This window comes from Mustela erminea, chromosome 13 (genome assembly GCF_009829155.1).
Source record: "Mustela erminea isolate mMusErm1 chromosome 13, mMusErm1.Pri, whole genome shotgun sequence".
Classification (NCBI taxonomy): domain Eukaryota; kingdom Metazoa; phylum Chordata; class Mammalia; order Carnivora; family Mustelidae; genus Mustela; species Mustela erminea.
Window position 1 is genome coordinate 37,220,068 of NC_045626.1, and position 22,703 is coordinate 37,242,770.

The 22,703-nt window shown below is 39.1% G+C and overlaps 1 protein-coding gene across 25 annotated transcripts in view; it reads right to left on the reverse strand.

Annotated features, from left to right (window-relative positions):
- The window catches only part of DTNA (dystrobrevin alpha), a 356,301-nt gene that overhangs the window by 35,642 nt on the left and 297,956 nt on the right, over positions 1 to 22,703 (reverse strand). For 15 of the 25 annotated variants that reach the window (XR_004277999.1, XR_004277998.1, XM_032310167.1 and 12 more), the window contains 4 exons: positions 16,668 to 16,745; positions 16,015 to 16,107; positions 3,509 to 3,596; positions 1,135 to 1,232 (listed from right to left, as the gene is read on the reverse strand). Coding sequence is in view for 23 of the 25 variants with exons in the window: in XM_032310167.1 (XP_032166058.1) it covers positions 1,135 to 1,232; positions 3,509 to 3,596; positions 16,015 to 16,107; positions 16,668 to 16,745 (357 nt within the window). In the remaining 2 variants the exon portion in view is untranslated. The remainder of the gene's footprint in view (positions 1 to 1,134; positions 1,233 to 3,508; positions 3,597 to 16,014; positions 16,108 to 16,667; positions 16,746 to 22,703) is intronic. The other 10 variants (XM_032310179.1, XM_032310181.1, XM_032310183.1 and 7 more) reach the window with 2 other exon arrangements.

The following is a 22,703-nucleotide window of genomic DNA, read 5'->3' on the forward strand; positions in this document are numbered from 1 at the left end:
GCTTGGTTCCAAAGCTTGTATATGTCTGACTTCCTCTGTCTTTGGTACTTGATCTGACCGGTCTGGCCTATGCAGACTGTGACTTAAGCAATATAATAGAAAGAGTCCTGCCACTCCTAATACCGAACCCAGCTGGCTCCTCCAGATGTGCTAGGAGGAAGCATTAGCTTCTAAGGTCATTGCTGAAATGTCCACCAGGGTAGTCATCCAGGGACGTGAGGAACTCTACCCTCCCCTGAAGCTCAGAGATCTGATTAGTGGGTTGTCACCTTGTAGACCACGAGATCCCCGGGGGGGGGGGGGGGGGATTCCCATTGTGCAAGAGTGGAACCTAGAGAAGTTTCTGGGACATGGTTCTGGGTTCTTTGGAGGGCATGAGGCTGCTGGTTTAGTGAAATGTATTCAGGATGGACGAGCTGCTCTTCAGACATGGGGCGGGGAACTCTATGGGTCATGAAAGCACTAAGGGACAGGACGCGCTTCTCTTTCTGCCTTCTGTTCTCACTTCCCCTTCTTTATTCTCTCTCTGGTCCTACAACATGCATTCAGAGCATACAGTATCCAGAAACGGGCAGTCACAGTGGTAGCCCCCAACAGCTGGGGCCATTAGGACATTCATTGTGTTTCTTGCTGATTCTGGAATTCCACATGGAGGCAGATATTCCTGCCTGGGGTATCTCCTTCAAGGAAGTCCTGATTTCTCCTCATGCTGAGTGGAAGCAGAGGATTGAAAGGGAAAAGAAAGTGCCTTGGAGAGGTGGGAGAGCAGGTGCACACGGCAACCAAGGTAAGCTATTTGTGGGCTTGGGAGTTTTCTGTTTAGTCTTTCTTTCCTTCTAAGAACATAGAAATGTACCAACCAAGTTTGTAACTTCCTTTACATTTTTGTCCATAGAACTTTTTAAAAAAGATTTTATTTATTTCTTTGACAGAGAGAGCAGAAGCAGGGGGAGCGGGAGAGAGAGAGAGAGAGAGAGGCAGGCTCCCTAGAGGAACTTGATCCCAGGACCCTGGGATCCCAACCTGAGCCAAAGGCAGATGCTTAACGGACTGAGCCACCCAGGTGTCCCAACTACAAGCTATCAGTGAGCACACACTTTGATCCAAAAAGCCAGCGTGTCTAAGCAGCCTTACCTGTTCTTGTTTTCTAGCTCTGCGATCAGCTGCCTCTGCTGCTTGTTTGCATCAATGGTGAAGGAGATGTCGGGACCTCCCCGCTGCTGGGCCGGCTGCTGTAAAACACGTGGTGAACTATTTAACGTTGGGAAAGGAAACGGCGTGTGCTCAAGGAGACAGAGATCATGAGGTAGGCAGACAGGAGAGAAGAAAATGATCTCTGTCAAAGCAAGAAAAGCAAATACATGAAGTTGCCATTCATCTCCTAAAGGACCAGCTTCTCTACGGACCTGGAGGACACCTCTGCAATGAAAAGCGGAACAGCATTCTTTGGACGGCAAATACACAGAACACAGAAAAAATAGCTTTGTAGCTTTCTTTTTTTAAATTATTTTTTTACTTTTACTTTTTTAAAAAAAGAGTTTTATTTGTTATTTGCGAGAGAGTGAGAGAGAGAGGGGTGGGGCAGGGCAGAGGGAGAAGGAGAGAGAGAATCTCCAGGTAACTGTGCTAAGCACAGAACACAGAGCCTGATGCAGGGCTCGATCTCATGACCCTGAGATCAGGACCTGAGCTGAAATCAAGAGTCGGATGCTTAACCAACTAAGCCACCCAAGTGCCCCTTGCTTCTTAAAGATTTATGTATTTGAGAGAGAGAGAGAGAGAGAGAGAGAATACAGGGCGGGGCAGAGGGAGAGGGAGAAAGAGAATCTTTAGGCAGATTTCCTGCTGAGCGTGGAGCCTGTTGCAGGGGTCAGTCTCATGACCCTGAGATCATGACCAGAGCCCAAATCAAGAGTCTGATGCCCAACCGACTGAGCCACCCGGGCGCCCCTGTTTTATAGCTTTCTGACTTGAAGTCTTTGGGATCTATTTCACTCTTGCCGTCCTGTCCCTATTGTGACAGTTCTCTCAATATGGGCGGGAGTAAAAAATACTCCGCTATTGAGACACTTCTCTAGAATTACTGTTCAGTCACTGTAATGTACAGTTAAAAATTTCATAGTTTTAAAGTCCTAGTTACTAGGATCTTCTTTTCTTCTTCTTTTGGTCAACACACTTTTAGCATTTCTTTATTCATATTTATTTATTAAGTATTATTCATACATTACACCCTTCCCGCACATTCATGCCACTCCATCATTCTTGGTCATGCCGCCGACTTTAGCAACTGGCATATACACAGACATTGATTTTTCCATATATATATATATATATATATACACATATATATCCATGCATATACACACAAATTAATCTTAACAAATTATATATATAGATATATATACAAATTAACTTCTGACTAAATATAGATATACATAGAAGTATGGTATACGATTATATAGTATATACATATGTATATTCATATGTGTACTTTTAGTTGTAAAGTCAAATTACTATTTTATTAAATGAGTCCTTTTACACAATATGAACATTTCTTACAATTATAAGAGGATTTTTTACAAGGATGGTCTGACTTTCAGATTTCCAAATAAGAGTCAACTTTTACATATGTATGTATGTTTATATATGTATATACATGTAATTACATACTGTATTTAAATATATGTATATATTTGAGTGGGGATTTAATGAAGGTTTAATTTGTCATTGTTTTATAAAAACAGGGGCAGATTATATGTATTTCCCCGCCCCTTGCTTTCCTTACTCTACAATAGAAATTCCTCAATTGGATTTTAAACAAATTAAAAAGATCACAATTCATCTTTCCACCACAGAATGCCAAGATTTTAAAATCAGCACTGACTGACTAAGCCTGCAAAGACAAGGAAAACCTCAGCCTGCTTTTTAATGTCCAAATACATGACTGTAAGAAAGGTTAAGCTTGGTAAAATGTCTAGCTTTTATAAAGCTTTTCTATGATTTTTTAGTTAGCATTTCTTTTAAAACAAAGAAATGATCTATGTTGCTAATGAAGAAATTTGAGGTCCTAGGTTTTATGTCCTAAATGGCTTTGTGGGTAGCTAAGTCTGGCGTGTGGCATCTTTGACCTGTGATCCAGATTTTCCCTCTGATTTCATTACATAATTTTTTGTTTCTTTTATCTATTACATATTGATAAAAGTAGAAACTCCTCTGGGGCAGTTGTGAATTGGAGTCATTGCTTTCCTCTTTCTATTAACTGATCAGGAATGATCCAGAGAAATCAGGGGGTGGGCTGGTGCAGAAATACGGTGTTGTAACCTCATACTGGAAGCTACGATTTCTGCTGTACCAGAACCATAGCTGGAGAGGGACAAAGGGAAGCTGTGGAAGACTCATGTGTAGGTCCTCAGGCCATCCAGTAACACCTCCTCAGCCCTGCCGTGGTAGCCCCGACCATCAGGATAACAGTTAACATGAATGACAGCTTCTCACTCAGACTACTTACCGAGGAAGTGGACTCTGCCGCCAGTCTTGCTGCGTACCTGGCGATCAGCCTGTGCTCTTCATCAAGCCGGTTTGAACTCTCGAGCATACTGTTGAGAACAGAGCAAGAAGGAGACTGTTAGGCAATGAGAAAGATTGATGGGTTCCTATCACCGCCAGGGAGGTTTGCTATTTCAATTTTTCGGTGCAAAAATTTGAAAGCTCTACAAAACCCTGTTAGGTTAATGATCTCAGACTTGGATTCATGACATGATCTACTATGAGGCCAGGGAATTCCATTAATAAATCCTGTCTTCAGTCGATTCAACATCTTACTAAGAAAACTCCAAAGAAGAGTGACTTTACTTATCAACATGTCTCATAAAAGAATATTTTCTCTTTAATTTTATTGCCTGTAACATTTTTTATTTATATATCAGAAAATATGGAAGAAAGACACAATCACCCCTCCACCAGTTGTGGGGTGCCTGAATGGCTAAGTCTGTTAAACATCCAACTCTTGATCTCTCTCAGGTGTTGAACTCAGAGTTGTGAGTTAGAGTCCCACACTGGGTTCTATGCCCAGCATGGAGCCTGTGTAACCACAATAACAACAACAACACAATAATTGTGTTCAGCCTGCAGTGATCACCACCTCCTGGTATTCACAATCTTCTTCCTTGGGTATGGGCTGGGCTTACTGGCTAGATTTTAATGGCTAGAATAGAGCAGAAGTAATGGAATGTCACTTCCAAAATTAGGCTATAAAAAGGACCATGATTTCTATCTTGAGTATGGTTTCTCTCTCTTGAGCTCCTTTGGATTCCTTGCTCTGTGGGAAGCTAGCCACTTCCCATGTGATAAGGAACTGAAGCTAGCCAATAATAACCTTATAAATTATAGGTTATAATAGGTAGAGCCTTTAGATAAAATAACAGCCCCAGCCAACAGTTTGATGGCAACCTCATGAAAATCCTTGAGCCACAGGCATCTAGCTGGATTCCTGACCCACAGTGGGATAATAAACATTTGTTCCTTTAAGCTGCTAAGTTATTGGATAATTTGTCACGTGGCAACAGATAACTAATACAAATAGTTATCAATAATATCAGTACTCAGGTAGCTTGCCATTTTATATTTACTTCTAGAAAAATGGAATTATAGCATTGACTTCTAATGACATTAATGGGAATTGTTTATTGTCTCATATAATTATAGAAATTGTTCATAGTAAAATAAGAATGATCTGAGTCCCTAAGAAACTAAAGCAAATAGAAGCATTATCAACTCTCCTAAATTTCAGAAGTCCCTTCACTCAAGACTAAGTTTTGCATGCCATTAAAACAATTCTATGAAACATACCAGTAACATCAGTCTTGTTAACTGACTAGTTGATTATAATTTGGCTTATCAGTTATTATGGTAAGTATTGGGTCAGGATTAAGATTAAAAACTAATTTCTCTCATCCCTAAATATATTCTCCTCCATTTATATTTCCTACCTGTTAATCTTAAGCCTGTTTCTTAAAGAAAAAAAAAATCAATACTCATGATTATACACTGAAAGTAATACACTTCTATGCCAATATTAAGGTTGTAAGAATTATCCATTGCAAAGACTTAAATCCATATAGAGTAATATATGGTTAGATTGTTTATATGTGTATTTACATAGAAAGTAAATATGCAACATAGTTTTTAACCTTGTTCTAAAGTGGGATGAGTGAAAATCATTATGTGTTTCCAGAATATTGGCTATGTCACGTTGTCACTTCCAAATAGCTTTCCCTGGCTGGCTGAATTCATTACTGTAACATTTTCTTTCTTTCTTTTTTTGGTCATTCAGAAAACATTCCTGTCTCCATCATCTCTGCTCCAGTCTACACTCTACACGTAGGCTAGCTACACCTATTCTGATCCTGAGTACTTCCCCTCTAGATTTGGCTCTTTTCTCTGGGCTACAATAACTATCTAGAACATTCCTGAATATCTGCATTTACTAAGTCACTTCTCCATCCTCAGAAAAAGTCTTCTCTTCCCTTTTGCCCACATGAGATAATGGATGTAAACCATATGGTTACTATGATGCCTAGAACGCATTAAGTGCTCAAAAGTCAATTATTGTTATTTTGCCTCTTAAGTAACCTCCTCATATTCATTAATGATTCAGGTCTCCTTCAAAATGTCATTTTCCATCCAACAACCATGCAGAGTAGGGCTTCTCACACTTTCGTGTATGTACTTATCACTCAGGGATCTTATAAAAAATGTAGTTTCTCATCTATAGTTGGGGGGGTGACAGGGTAGGTTGTGGGGGGCAGAACCTGAGAATCTGCAATGTATCCAAGATACATTGATCACATGAAATAAACCCCAAATGCAAACCACAGATGAGAAATAATGTGAGTATTTAACTGATATCCATATAGCTTGTATGATATTTTATAAACATTCCTTAAAACAGGAAATTCTAGGTTTCCAGGCTCACCAATCCCCATAGACTAAGATTTCAATCAGCATACAAAAGACTTGGAATAAGAAAATAACTACAATACCAAAGGAGTTAGTTCTGGAGAACTGATGCTTTAAAGCAAATGCTTGTCTCTATAATACAACGTCTGCTCTCCGCAGTGGTTAAAAATAGTAACTGAATTTCTTGTTATAGCTTTAATAAAAGAAAAAAAAAAGTTACACTCTCTTCACTTTAAACCTAAAACGACTCCACAAAGAAATAATTTAATTTGATTTTAATATGTTTATCATTTCTGGCTCATATTAGAAATAATATGCCTAATTCAGCACAGTTGTGTAGACAACAAGGCCCATTGTTCTAAGCCCGGGGCAATGATCTGTTTGCCAAAAAGTGACTTTGTCAAAAACATTTGTGAGTGTTTTGATAATTAAATAATAAAAAAAGTGATAAAAAAAAACCTCATGATAAAAGTGTCTTTTAGCATGAATGACCAGCAAGTATAAATAATGTAAAGGTTACATTAAAAAAAGCCTCTTGGAGACACAAGACGTGAAGTTATGGGATCCTGTCTCGTACGCTGTAACTCATCCTTCTGTGCCTTTCCTCCCCCAGCCCTGAGTGAATGAGGGGTGGAGTGATACATTACCCCTTTGTGCACACACACGATTTATGAGTCCACATGTGCCATTTCAGTATGTTCAAATTATCCAAGGGTGAATGAGGCATTCCTCTGATAAATTCCATTATTTCAAGACTTCAATTACAAATAGTTGAAAATGAATGGCCAATAATCCCTAAATCATTAAAGAAATACCAATTCTAACACTTTCTCCGTCTCTGGCTATTCATTTCAAGACTTTATAATCAATAATCTTGCTACAAGACCATGATGAATTAAAAAGTGGCTGCTGTGTCGACTGCATTTCAGAGCAGGGAAATCTGTTATTCTGAAAGCTCTCCACTTTCTACCTTAAATGCATGGCCAGTGTGTGTTGCTAGTGATTGCAAAATGGCATTCTAGGCAACTCAAGTGGCCTCGATGGAGGTGAGGCTTACTACCTTGTGATTTAACAAAGATTTCTGGGAACCTAGGGTGTGTCCACATTTCTTCGGTTTCTCTGAAAGCCTATTCTGACTACCCAGGTGGGACGATCAAAGAATAATGTGGCCCAAAGGGCAGCAGAAATACTTTCATGTTTCCTCATAATATTTTCCATTTGTCTGAATGGGTGAGAGGAATTTTATCAGTAGAGATTTATTTTTAAGGTCATTAGTCCTCCTGTACCATTCTTCTATTAAAATGCAAACAGGGGGGTGCCTGAGTGGCTCAGTGGGTTAAAGCCCCTGCCTTCAGCTGGGGTCATGGTCCCAGGGTCCTGGGATCAAGCCCCGCATCGGGCTCTCTGCTCAGCAGGGAGCCTGCTTCCTCCTCTCTCTCTGCCTGTCTCTCTGCCTGCTTGTGATCTCTGTCTGTCAAATAAATAAATAAAATCTTAAAAAAAAAAAAAAAAAAAGCAAACAGGGAGGAGGAAGGGTACTTCCTGAGAAGGCATTCCTAGTTGCTCCGAAGTGGAGGATTACTCTATGAGGTTATTTCCTACCTTTCCAGTTGTTTGAGAGCAAAATGCTCTGGCGGTGGAGCCTGGTTCAGGCCTTCAGCAGTCAGTGAGCAGAAGGGAGTCAGGGTGGAAAGGAGCAAAATGAATCTGGGGCCCAGGACACGATTTTATGGGACTGAAGAATGGGGGAGGAAATGAACTAATTCTCAGAGCTTCAACTGTTGGCTCTTGACTATTTTAAAAGGAAAAGACAGGAAATCATGAAATGGCAATCTTCCTGGGTAGTAATAATAAAATTTACCATGATAATGGCATCTCTTTGCCTTCAAACTCCTTTATCAAGACTCTGACTTTACCAGCTCACTAGGTTGTAACACCAAGGCCATGCATTCTACTTTCTTCAAACTCAAAAATTTCTCCATTTGCTTCTATTCCAGGGGTCACTGATGTGCTCCAGGCCACTGTCATCTGGAATTAGCATACAGCCTTCTCAACAGGTTCCTCTCATTTTAGACTTCTTCTTCCCTTTAATTCATTTTGCATCCTGCAGTCAATGAGCTTTTAAAAATGAATTTGGGGGGCACCTGGGTGGCTCAGTGAGTTAAAGCCTCTGCCTTCGGCTTGGGTTGTGATCCCAGGGTCCTGGGATCGAGCCCCACATCAGGCCCTCTGCTCAGCAGGGAGCCTGCTTCCTCCTCTCTCTCTGCCTGCTTCTCTGCCTACTTGTGATTTCTGCCTGTCAAATAAATAAAAATAAATAAAATCTTTTTTTTAAAAAAAATGAATTTGGTTGTAACATGCATAGAATCCTCCAATGGGTTCTCATTTTTCAAACTCTTCCCTAAGACTCAGGAGGTCCTGCATAATCTAGCTTCATCCTTTATCCCCCCACCCCCACCCCAACCACCCCCAGTACTCTAGCAGCCTTCCCCAGTTGAGTTCCTCAAGGAGGAGTTCCACATTTTCTCTCAGCTCTGAGCAATCTCTCCCACCTCTGCTCGCTTCCACTTGGCTAGTTCTTCCTCATCAGGCTCTTGGCTTTACTGGCCATTTCCCACCCTCGCCTCCGACCTCTAAATTCGGGTTATGGCTCCTCACATAGCCAACGGCACTCAGCACTGTCTGCCCTTCCTGTACCTGGTACCCTTCCTGATTTAATAGCCTTTTCACTTGTCTTACTCCTTCACTAGACTGTAGCTTTTTTGAGAGAAGAATGGTTCAATCATTTCACTGTTAGATCTTGAATGTTTAGCACAGAGCTTGGAACACAGCAGGACATGCCTAAGCATTAGGGGGACAAAAGAACAAATACATGTTAGCTCTCTTTGGCTCCTAGGGTCATGGACTTTGGACCACGTCTTCTATCTCCTTCTTGGCTCTGCATGCATCCTCAGCACTGAGAAAATCAGAAGGGCATAGATAAAACACAGCACTGTAACACCAGCCATGCTGTCTAAAATCACACAGAATTATTCACATTTGGCAGAGCGAAAATCAGGATACAATCAATTGCTGTGTGCAATTCCCATCTGCTCTTTCTAGGTGCTAAAGTTCATAGAAATGTCATTATACTCTTTTATATTTATCCACATCAGATCTTCCCCACCCTGAACCATGGAAAATTCTCTTTGGTTCACAGTTTATGATTGTTGTTTTAAAGACTGGGAAAGCAGATGGTATCTGGAAAAGGTAAGCTCCCCTTCAGAAGAAATGCTTACTCTTACAGATGAATACAGGTAGGAATGTTATCTAAGGGTGTGTGTGAGGTGGGACTGGATCATTTCTGAATTCACAGCTTAGCCCTCTTAGGTACTGCCTGTGTGACTTTGGGCAGATCACTTAACCTCTCTGTGCTTCAGTTCTCTCACCTATAATATGGGGGACACAGTGAGCAGTGCCAGGGCACACGGTGAGACCATGAAAGTATTCTTTTTACTTTTACCTTTTCTTTTTTCCCCCCAGAGATTTTTATTTATTTTAGAGAGAGAGAATGAGAGAGAGCAAGTGAGCGAGGGGAAGAGCAGAGTGGAAAAGAATGTGAAGCAGACACTGTGCTGAGCACAAAGCCCCACACAGGGCTCGATCTCACCACCCAGAGATCATGACCTGAGGAGATATCAAGAGTCCATTGCTTAACTGACTGTGCCACCCAAAAGCCTCTACTTTACTTCAAATGGTGTAACCATTTTTGCACCATCATCTCCTTATCTACAAATTAGCTTTTGCTCAAGAACATATGATTGGTTACTGGCTAGTATTCTAGGGTTTACCAAGAAGAAGAAAGCGCAGTTGGTTGAATCAGTGAAGGGTTTTACAGAAACTCTAGGGGAACTTCACATCTCTGAAATCCTAAGCAAAGGGAGGAGTCAGCTAACAGTGGCAGCCTTCTCTTCTTTCTCCAAAGCTGCATAATGCCGTTAATTTGTCACCAAATGTCCTTCCCACACAATATATCATTTTATCAACCAACATAAGAGAACAGGCTCCACATATTTTAGCATACTTAGAGAAAGCATACTCTGAAGTTGATCCATTTAACCATATTGGTGAACACCCATGAGCTATCATTTGTTTTCTGCCATATTATAATGGACAGGTTTACAATATGAGATTTTAAAATCTATTTATTGCAAGCCTTTCATCCTATTCAAAATCAGGCGAGGAACGAATATTGTGTTATTCCCATGCGTCTGGTACTACACTAGCTCATTTGTACCAATAACTTCCTCAGATTGGGACTGTCTCTCTTGTTTCCCACGGAAACTTAAAATGTATTAGAATCTATCACCGAGAAATGAACTCATCTTAAAATCAATTTCTCATCTGAGTATGCTGAGCAAACCTCTGTGGGAACAACGCAGCCACCGCAGTTATGTGCACAGGTGGCGTGGCACTCTTCAGATTCATATTTCTAGAATCCTACGGGAATAGCGTTCTCAGAAGTCTAGTTTTAAGTTTTTTAAAAAAAGATTTTATTTATTTATTTGAGAATAGGGAGGATGGGCAGAGGAAGAGGGAGAAGCAGACTCCCTGATGAGCAAGGAGCATGACAAGGAGCTCAATCCCAGGACCCCGGGATCATGACCTGAGCTGACGGCAGACACTTAACTGACTGAGCCACCCAGGCACCCCAGAAGTCTATTTTTGGAACTGAACTCATAAACATTTTACAGAACAAAATGAATAGGGTTAACAAGGAAACAAAAACTCATAAATAAGAGACACTTTCAGTGAGTGTAGGTAAAACCTTTTTTTCTTTCAGCAGGCTGCAATACATTTACATTTTCCAAATCAGCCTTTACTGAAAAGAGCCAAGTTTTAGCCTACACATTTAAAAAAAAAAAAATCCAATTTGGTGGATTTAGTGTTGAGGTGGGTCATGGATTGAACTGTGTCTTCCCCAAAATTCATGTGTTGAAGCCCTAAGCCCTAGTACCTCAGAATGTGACCATATTTGGAGTTAGGGTTTTTGAAGAGGTAAGTAAAGTAAAATGAGGTTTTACTAAGCCAACATGAGTGGTGTCCTTATAAGAAACAGAAGAGAACTAAGGGTGTTTATGCACAGAGAAAAGGCCATGTGAGAATAAGGCAAGAAGGTGGCCATCTGTGGGCTGATGGGAGAGAGACCTCAGGAGATATCAGAACTGTTGGCACCTTAGTCTTGGACTTCTGGCCTCCAGAATGGAGAGAAAATAAATTTCTGTTGTCTAAGATGCAGTCTGTGGTATTTTGCTATAGTGGCCCTAGCAAACTAATACACAGTGAAAGAGATCAGAGAACATTCAAATTAAACAAAAAATTTTTTTCCCAATATCACTTTTAGTTTAGATGTTTTTTTTTTGCCCCCCTCCCCCCATTAGCTGCTTTCCTCATGTCAGTGAATTGCTGATGCTTGTCTTTATCCAGGTTTACCACTGTTCTCTATGTAAAGCTTAATACTTTACTTTTTCACCTATTTTATACTCCTTCACTAAATGTTCAACCTAAGGGTTAACATAATAGGTGATGTTTTTAAGTAGCAAAAATATTCATTTTACAATTAAAAAAGATTTTCTGAGATGTCCTAACAATTTTGTTTAAGGTAAGAGGGAATTTTATACCTATAGCACCATCAACATCCCATGACGTCAACAGATATTTTTTGTGCACCTGCAGGCACTGTGTTAGGTGCCAGATATATGGTAATGAACAAGTTAGAGAAGCTCCCTGCTCTACAGAGAAGGCAGCTGGTAAACCATTCAACCAACCAGCTGACCAACCAATGGTTACAGTCACAGCAAGAATGAAATAAACATTACACCATGAGAGAGATTAGTATGGGAGGCCTCCTTGAGGAGATGCCTTTAATCTGAGTTTGGAAGCCAGAGAAGTAGCCTTTACATATATGTAAAGAGAATCAGTGCACACATGTGTGGCTGGACAGGGCAAGGGTAAAGTGGAAAGAATGTTCTTGGCACAGGCAAGAACCTAGCATCATGGTCCTGAGGCAGTTTTAGGAACTGTTTTTAGGACTGATTAAAGTGGATGCTGCTAAGTATTGGGATTAAGTGGAAGAAACCCATGAGACTGGGACTGAGATAGGACAGGGCAAGGGCTGGTTTGGACACAGGCTTGTAGGCCTGATGAAGTCTGGGTTTTAAACCAAGGGAAGCGGGAATCTATTAAAGGGTTTTAAGCAGGCAAGCCAATAAAAATTTAGACCTCATTATGAAACCTAGAAATGGGTCAAATATGTAATTTCCTATACTTGAGGAAAACATAATAAAAACAAATTTTAACCTATTTCTATGCGATCAGGGGTCTAATAACTAAGTGACAGGAATTGATCATGACATCAAAGAATGGACAGGAACCTTCAACTGCACTCCTTCTCTCCCTTATACTCCCTTATAAGGGGGTCTTTTCAGAGCTGAGAGCCATATGCCAGAAGCTTATGAATATGGCAAGTATCAAGGATATAATTATGGGTACAGTTAGAAGTTCCAGGCTGGTTTCCCATCTTTTTAGTCTGCCTGTTCCAATCAGTCCCTATAAACTTCTAACAAGGCCAGTGCTTGTACTTTTGGGACAGGCAGAAAAAGCCCCCATCACATTACATTTCAATAACCCCTCTCCCTCATTGGAGAAGATGGTTGAAAACCATTAAGGCTTTTAAAACTTCACTGAATTAGGAAGACAGCAGGAATTCTCCCTTAAGCTACAGTGAGTTGATGTGACTTATTTGACATCAGAACCAGCAAGGACACAGAAGTGTTTCTCTAATTTATCAGTAGACTATTTACAAATGAGTCAGTTTCCCATTGTATTAAGTAGTTAATATGGGGGAAAGGCTCCCACACAGACTTAATCAGGAGCATATATGAATAATTACAAAACAAGTATTTTAATTAAGAACAGCTATTAGGTTCCTGCTTGTAGACCATCTCATGAAGGGTGTAGAGACAGGGAGCCTGCGGAATGGTGTGGGAAATAGATGGGACCCGGTGTCAGAAGACCTGTGTGCAAGCACTTGATAGCATGTGACCTCGGAGAAGTCTCTTCACGTGTCTAACATTTTCTTATCAGTGAAATAGAATTAATAACATCCAAACTTATAGAGCTTTGGTGAGCAAATAATGTGGAAGAAAGGGCTCTGTCGTTTTTGAAGAACTTCATAAATGTAACATTTATTATTCATATTCTGGCTGCCATGATGAAATACAGGAGACTGAAGGCAAAATTCTTGCTATTTCGAAGATTGTAATTAAAATGGAAAACCACAATGCGTAGACTAAATACAGAAATGATAACTTTAACAACCACCATTCCTATTAGTAGTATGCACTCAAATATCTGTTAAAATGAAATAAAAATAATGTAGTAGGATTTGCAGGGCACCTGGGTGGCTCAGTGGGTTAAAACCTCTGCCTTCAGCTCAGGTCATGATCCCAGGGTCCTGGGATCAAGCCCTGCATCGGGCTCTCTGCTCAGTGGGGACCCTGCTTCCCTTCCTCTCTCTGCTTGCCTCTCTGCCTATTTGTGATCTCTGTCTATCAAATAAATGTAGTAGGATTTGCAATTTCAGGAAACAGGTATGCAGTGGGGTAGATGCAGTGGTGAGTAGTGTCTAGAAAGATTCTAGAAAATCTTTCTGGGGTGAAGCACGTGTTTATGTAGGTTTTATAATAGGCAAGTTAGCATGATTAGGAGCTTGGGATCCAGCAGATAATGGCTGAGGTCTGTGATCTACTGTTTATTAGCTATGTGACTATGGGAGAGTCATGTAAACTCTGTAAATTGATACTTTTATTTATCTATAAAATGGGGAAGAATGCATTTACTCTATGGGCTTACTCTAAGGACTAGGGGAAGTTATGTAAATAAAATTTTTATACAGTGCTTCGCAGGAGGCATGTGCTTTTAAAAATGGTAGTTTTTATGACTATTACCCTTTCATATCTCACCAGAGTTGAAGGATGGTGAAGCATTATTAGCTATTAAGATGACAGAGAAGGTGAGAGATCACTACCTCACTTCCATAATCATGGCCGGTGTGGGGAATTGTTAGGATCTAATTCAATACAGAGGAAAGAGAAGAAAAATGAGAAATTCAGAAGAGAAGTTGGAAATTTCTAAGGACAGAAAAAAGCATACAGAAATTTGGAGGGCAGCATCTCTTAACAAGGAGCTTACTTTTTTGATCGGTCTTAAATTCTGCTTTGTTTTCAAAATAAATATCACCTCTAGCTTTCATTAAGTAGATGTGAGGAGTCTCTGTGGAGACAGTTTTACTGTCTTAAGTGACCATCAAGCCAATATGATCAATCACTTGAGTAGGGAAAATGACTGGTAGCAATGAGCTTTTCTCTTTGGAGACTTCTTTGTTACAAATTTAATTAAGAAAAGGTCAAAGAAGAGTGGGAGAAGTAACTGGAGTGTGTTCAGAATTAGCGGGGAGAGGACCCAGTATAAGACCATGGCTTTGCCTTCAGACATGATTGAATCTGTAACAATAATACTCTTCTTTGAGGAATGTCAATACATTTTTTTGTTGGGGGGGGTGTAATTTAGTATTTAGTTCTGTTGTTTCAGCTGCCATATAACATTGGGGATCCAAACTCATTGGGAATAAGATTAAAAGCAATCAATCTTCTCTCTTACAGTTTTGAGAGGCTGAGAGGTAACAAAGAAGTGGAACTTTTGGATCTACAAATTTGGCAACTTTGAACAAAGAGTTGGGGTCAGCTGAAGAGAGCTTTTTATTTTTATCTTCTTGAGGTATAGCATAAAGTACACAATGAAACTAGTGTGCTAGTTATATTTTTAAAAAATACAAATTAAGATAATATGTAACTACTAATAGATGTTCATCGATGTATCACCTAAAATCATCTCATGTACTAATTTTTTAAGAATAGTTCTATTCATCAGGAGCAGGAAACAGTCCAGGGAGGAGAGTTCTAGAAACAAAGAGGTGGCTAATAATACCAAGTGATGAAGGAGATGAGGACTGAGTAGTGGCCATCACATGTTTCAGGGATGCTTTTTTGTGAAATAGTAGAGGGAAGGAGGCAAGCTATTTTAAAGGCAATTTAACCCATAGGTTCACTTAATATTTATAATGGCAGACAAAACAAAACAAAACAACAAAACAAAGCATTAGCCCTTAGTTCAGAGAAAGTTAGAGTTATTAAACAAAATTCAAATATTTCCAAAGAACTGGTTTGCTAAATACATTTTTAAACACAGGAGTCTAAACTAGACTGAAACATATGATAAATACATAGTCTGTTCACTTATTTTCATTCAATTTGCAAGTGTACGTTTACTATCAAAACTAAGTAACTTCAACCATTGGGAGGAATCTCCTAGGTTGCAATTAAAATAGAGAAAAACTGTATGAATGTCTTTATCCAAATATGCAGGGCTATCAGAATTTACACATTTGACACACATTTGGATGTAAGCTCTGCATATTCTCCCACTTGAAAGCAGGCTTTATGAGGATGGTTCTCCAGAAATACTGGTAGGTCGGAGAAGAACTGAAAGGCAATTTTTCCTACTGTTATCATTAAGGAAATGATTTCCATAGTATGAGCTCATCCCATCACTTTCCCTCTTTTCACTTCTATCTTAAATGAACAGAGCATTGTCCTCCCAATCAGCAGAGACATCCACAACCTTGGAATAAGACAAATTCTTGCATCAGTGTTGTGGTAATTTGACATGGCACGTGTGACACAGAACTGACTGGTGGAACCCAGAGCCCTGCGTCCACTGAAGGCTAATATAGAGCATGGCCTCCCCTTACACCAGTTTTCCCTTTAGCTCTGATGAATTCCATGGTACATGAATGGGAAGTATCCAAACTAACATCATGAAAGTCTTAACTGGATCAGTTCAACAATGACTTAGTGACACCTGTGGCACCTATTTGCCGCTTTGCTGAGACTTCTTGACGAGGGATCAGATTGTTACCCTCCCTAATGACAGTGAAGCAGCCAAACCTGCACTAACCATGATGGGTTGTTCCGGAGCCTGTCGACATACAACCCGATGAGAACATGTTCATCAGCTAGCCTGTCTGCCACATTCAGGCTGTACTGTATCCTGAAACAGGGCAGGAGGAAGAAAGGGTGTTGGTAGGAGAGGCGAACAGAAGTAAGCAGAGTAGGTAGGAGTGAGTTGTGATAGAAAAGGCATTTAGAAAACCAAGCAGGTAGAGGAAAAGTTAAGTTATGTTCTATGAAAAAATCCAAGCAAAATCCAAGCAACGAAATACACAATTCCATTTCACTAATTAAAAAAAAAAATTTCCATTTAGGTAAAGTAGCTTTTAAGAAAACAGATTTGCATTCTTCAAGCCACTAAAGCCAAGAAATTCATCTGTACAGTAAACACATCGATTGGGTTGCAAGCAGAGAGTAAATATCCTTGGGAAAATCAAATCTAAAGTTTAGTCGTTTAAAAAAAAAAATGAAGTCAGAGAAAGTGAATAACACAGATGTGTCTACACAAACGAACTACATGGTACTGTTAGTGGGGTTATAATAGAGCTCCTTTTACTAAATCAAAGGTGATCTTTCAAACGCAAAGCATTTTTGCCACAGGAAATCTCTATTTTTAGTTTAGTTAATTCAGGCTTACAGTACACTCTGGCTTTAACTTACCCTTTGCCCTTCAGAAAAGCCGGAGCAGCCCTAGCCAGCAGTTTGTTCTGCTCTACTTCACTGTCCTTGGGAGGAGAGCTAGTTAATAAGATGGGAAAGCCAAGAAGAGCATAAACACAGCAATGCATTCAAGAACAGAACTGGCTACAGAAACTCCCGAGTCTAGATCCAAGCTCCATTTGGACGGCTCTCTTGTTACCCTGAAAGGTTCCAGATGTTTTCAGATTTCCACAGAGTTGAACTAGGAGCAGAAACCTGGCCTGAGAACCATAAGTGCAATTACACAAGCGTCCATGATCCCTGATTTGACCTCGCTATTTGCTTAAGCAACAGACTGCATATACCTGAACGTAATGAAAATTCATTCAACATTCATTATGGACTATCATCTCATCGGCCCAATAGTTCACTAAGTGCTGCCAGCCTTTAGGTCCCATTCAAAGAATATACTTCTCCAGTCTTCCCTATATTTTCCAACTTTCTGAGTTGAAGAGAGATTTGAAAATTACCTACAGACTGCGGTCCTATTTGAAGTGCTTTACTACTCCAGGCACAAGTCACCTGACCCTTGATGAGAAGCTGCAAAGAAAACTTTCAGAGAAATATAAATATATATTCATATTCCCTGGGTCTATGACTGGTGAACAGAGTCCTATCGATATAGCAAATTCTTATCATTTTAGGTTCATTATGAGGAACACTCATCTAGTAATTTAAATGATAGTTTTAAAAGTTTAAAATGTGGTTTTATTAAGTGACCAAAAGAAATAGAAATAATAATTAATAAAGTATGGCCAACCGAAAGCCATCCAGGATCTACTGAGCACGCTTCTTTGGGAAGAATGGTATTGATCCTTAGTGATACAATTGGACTTGTAATGTGCTTAAAGGGAGGCCTGCTCCTTTGTAGGTTGATAATTTTCCCTCTAAAGCTGGTGGACTGAAAACTACGCTCCCACCCTTCACATGGAGAATACAAAAATTAACTCTCTGACTTTGATGACCAAATCTTTAATTTCTGGGGTTGAAATCACAAAGTGTTACCACAAACTTTCCCAACATTTCAACAGGTTCTAAATGTTATGTATGTATTAAGATGGCTTATAAAGTAGTTAAAATCTTAAAAACTTCAACAAGTTTTAAGGATTTACTAGGAAGCATCACTCGCTTAGACCATGAAGTACAAAGAAAATACAAACGTGAAAACCAGTATCACATTAGAATTATGCACATCGTAACTAGAATTCTTGTTTTATAATTGTATATACTAAGAGGTTACGGAAGTAGTGAGATCTCTGGCAAACTTAAAATCAAAATTGATTTATAAAGAGAATGTCTAGTAGAGAGTAGCACTCATGTTTGTTGACTGTATGACCTCACTTGGCTTTGCAGGAACGCACCTATTACTTAAAGAGTACAACTGCACCTAAATGAAACTGACTTTAAAAATGAAATGATTAGTGTTCAAGGAGAATTCAAGTTCTTGGTGAACATAATGGGTTTTTTCCAGCCTACTGATCTTCACCTTTGAAGATGATGAAGCTGCCCATTAGGATGAAATAGCCACCTTAAGCCATCATGGTTGGTATTTTCCTATCATCCCACCAAAGCAGCATTCCAAACCTTGCCTTCTGAAGCACATCCTTCTGTATTCATTATCCAGTAACGATAGTCTCTGCTGCCCAATTACCACCCTTCCCAAATTCTCTCTTTTTAACTCAAGATAGATGTACCTACTACATAATTCATTTCAGATCCCTGCAAAACCACTTAAAAAGTGGTGTGAGATTTCAAAAACTCTTCCTCCAAACTTAACTATTTCCCTGCCTTGTTTTACCCTTTGAAACACAGAGACTGTGATGGTATTTGATTCCTTAAATCCAAAGCCGAGTGGTTGTGCAGGTACAGCCCCTGGTGCTGAATGTACAGGAAGAAAGAAAGGACTAGCAGAGAAAAGAAACACAAGAGCCTCAACCGGGAGGATGTGTTCATGACCAGTTATGCTAGAGAAGCCATATAGGTGGAAGGTGATGTGTCACTTAAGTTTGCTTCTGGGTCACTGGAGGAGACCTTCTGGCTTCAGGAAGGGAACAGAGGCCCAGATTCTCCTTTGGTGGCCTTATTCTTTATCTCCCAATTCTTTGGGCTCCTCTATCCTTTCCCTACTCCATTTGCCTGTCTTCCCTCTTCTCTTCTTTTTTGTTCCTCCTTCTTCCCAAATTCCTTCCTCCTTCAGATGGAAGAGGAGCAGACATTCTCTCTGTACACATCTTTTTTCATTTTGTTATCATTTCCTTTGCATTAGCCCTTGCCAATGTTGGTCTGAAGAAATCATTTAAGATCTTTTATGTTCCGTCTGCCTCCCACATGAATTCTTGGGAAAATCAGTTCTTGGAAAATATGGAAATTACACTCTCATTTATGAATTTGTAGAACGATACTATTTACTTCATTTAGTTACAGCTCTTAGTATCTAGTGCCAAGAGCATTTCTGACTTTTAGTACTCACTGTCCACATAGTTTCTGGACTTCCTAGAAATAGTCTCCAATTCTTCTCCTCATCATTTATTTCTGGGAAGCCAAAAATATGACCATGTGTAGAGAAAGCCAAGTTCATGATGAAGACAAGAGTGGATCAAAATGAAATAGTTCAAGAACTTGCAGAGTTGACATGGGAGGTAGTTTTCAATTAAAACTTGGGTCTATAAAGAATTTTCATGTGAAGTATCTTGACTAGATTTTCTTCTGCAGCTTCCAAGGAGTTCAAAGACTGAAAGCAAAGTGAAAGCCTTTTCTCCTGAGTTCTTGTGAAGATAGTCACAATATGTATGTAGTTCATTATAATTCCTTCAAAGCAACATACACTCACAATACTTTATCGAATACAATAGATGTTCAAATTTTCACTTGATAGCTTGGTCATTTGTGTGGAGAAGTTAGGTGGTATTTCCAATTAGTTGCAGGCTTTGGGATCAGGCATATGGGCACCTACATTCTTGCCAAGAAGCGATGCTTCTGGAATGTCTGTGTGCCAGAATGCAACAACGGTTGGCACATAACTCCAGCTGTAGGATCCTCCCCTTCTTCCACATGCTCTGTTGTAAAATCAAAATGCATTCTTTCTCTACCCCCTGAAGCCGGGAACTATTTGGGGTTCCTCTAGACCACCTGTGATCAATTTTTTCTAATCTGAGTCCCAAGAAAAAGCAGGGTCACCATCTCTAAAATTATATGTACACATCTATTTTACTTGCTCCCCCCCTCTGCCACCAGTCCTTGTCATTGTATTTGTTCATTCCTCTGCACACATACTAACATGAATAGGCATGGGGACCGTCATACCCTGGAGGGGATGACAAGGTAAATTTTGAAGTCTTATGTGTTTGTCTGAAAGAAAAGACATGGGAAATATTCCTTTAGATTTTATTTTTCCTAAAAATTTCTCTATGTTCTCACCAAACCTCTGGAAAAGAGCAACTTTATATAAAGATAAACGCCTTTTCCCAGATTTTTTTCATACACAGACATGCAATGACACAATGGGTTCTGGGATGGTAGAGCAATTTCAAAATGTCTCATATTTATTGATTTTAAAATTCATCCTTGGTTTTGAAAGGTGACAACTAATGTCATATTTTTGGCTTAAGCGTAAAGATTTTTAGGGTGTTCTAAGGTAGCAAAATCACAAATGTTCCCGGGTTTTTGCTGCTGAAATACAGTTTTAAAAGCCATTCTTGCTTGGCTGTGTTACTATATTAGCGCTGGTCAAATTTTTTTTTCTTTTATTAGACATGAAAATAAAGGATTTAAATAAAAGTTCTGGATGGAGTCTCACAGAGCAACAGTATTATATAAACAAATTATGCAATGTAAAATAATTATTATCACAGTGGCTAAACAGAAAATGATATTTGAATAATGGAAAATTAAAAGCACATTTTCATTTTTACTAATCTTAAATAATCGTGCTGTGTTTGAACTGGTAACGGATGACTTGTAAGTTTGGCTTCCTTCTTAAGTAACTAACTGTTAATTGTGAATAAAATTTTGCTTCTCATGTATGTATGTAAACACAAAACACACATATGTGTGTGTATAGCCATACATGTGTGTATGCATTCACACTTAAGAAAATATGTTCATAATACACATGAACATATTATATGTTCATTCACATATGTCTATATATGTATGTACAATATATTATTTATATATGTCAAAAATTTTTGAGCTGCACACTTATTTTAAATAAACTCACTGAATTATGTATCAATTATATCTTAATAAAGCTGTTTTTTATTAAATTGCTTCTCACTATAACTAACGCAGGCTAGTAACAAGGTCACTAAACTAATTTAACTAATTTAAAAGCAATAAAAAAATGTCCACGAGTTGAGATAATTTCTGAACAAATTCTATTTTCCTTTCTATTTCTAGTTTTCAATATCTGAGATCTGAAACATAGACTATCTGCCACATGCAAATCAGCAAACAGGCCTAAAAAACAGCTGAGTGTTTCAGTGGGAAAATTAGTTCTCATCAATTCAGGCTGGCATGAAAGCTGAACCATCTTTTAAGCGGGTACCGTGGAGGAAATAATAAGAATTCTTAGGTCACATTTGATTCACTACATTTACTATGTTGTTCCCCAGATATCATTAAGCCATGTCACTTACATTTTTGCCAAGAGAGCGTCTAGAAAACTTTGCTGGTTACAGGGCATGCACAGAAAAGAACTAAAGTAACTCTAGGAAGAGAATAAAGGTTACTGAGTGAAGAAGAGAGGTGACTGGGGTTTTAATTATGTCCTAATATTTCAGTAGAAGAAACAGAATGGAGAGTGAAGACCAGTTTAACTCAGGTTTGAACAAAACTAGCTTATTAGTGGAACTCTGGGGCTACATGGAATAAAGAATTAACTGTAAAGAGTACTTATTTCAAATTTCATGAAATTTCAGACAACATAACCAGAAAGCGTGAAAACAGTGAAGAAATCTTCAGGGTGGTTGATTTATATGTTTATCTATTTTATGATGTTTACTTACAAATTTATCTCTTTTCCTGACAAGAGAGGATGGTTTTTAATCTCAGAAAAAATTAACCATGGAGAAAATGCTGGTTTTCAGAAGCCAAGGTTGAATTTGGTGCCTCAATTTTATTTCTATTTACTTTTGATTACCAAAGCACCAATGCTTAAAATTTAGTTTGGATGTTTTAAGTCTCATTAAAAATCTGGGTTGTTAGGTAAAGAATCTTTGGGTAAGCAAAGTGTTTGAAAAAACTGAAAAAGATTACAATGAATTAGCTTTTTTGTGGTTAAAAATCCAAACCAATCAACCAACCAACCAACCAAGCAGTCAACCAATAAAAATCTCATAAATGCTGCTCCAGGGGAAAGAATCAGGATTTGGAGATTATTTGGGATGAGTGGTGTGCCTTCCCAGTGTGTGCTATTGAGTCATATACAGTATTAGCTATTAACCAAACGGCACTGTGACAAACCAGAAAATAGCCCATTAGACAGTGTTCGACACACTCCATGAATCATATGCAATTTTCTGACATTTGGGAGAGTGATAAGATCTGGCTAGATGTTATATATAATAGCCAAAGTGATTCCTTTTGTGAATAGTTACTACTCTAGAGGTTCCATTTGTGAAAGTATCTGTGAACCTACAAGAGATGGTTCTAAATTTGGGGGTAAAAGAAGGTAGCCATTCAAACTTCTGCAATGTCCTTAATGTGGTAGTGAAGACGATGGTCATAATTAAAGAATCTTACTTTACATGGGATAAGACTGCTTCATTTTCTCACATAAATGAGGCAACGATTGTATCAAGATAATTAAGATTTTACGAAGGGGGCATGATGCCAGCAAAGATAGCCAATGGGCAGGGGTACCTCACTGAGGGTTGTGAAGGGTCCTTGCAGTACTCTTTGCAATGATGACAGCCAATCTTTCATAGGTGTACATAATGTTGCTGCCACACCATAATGGCCCCTGGAGCTCTTTTCCCAGTGGTAATGAGGGAGTTC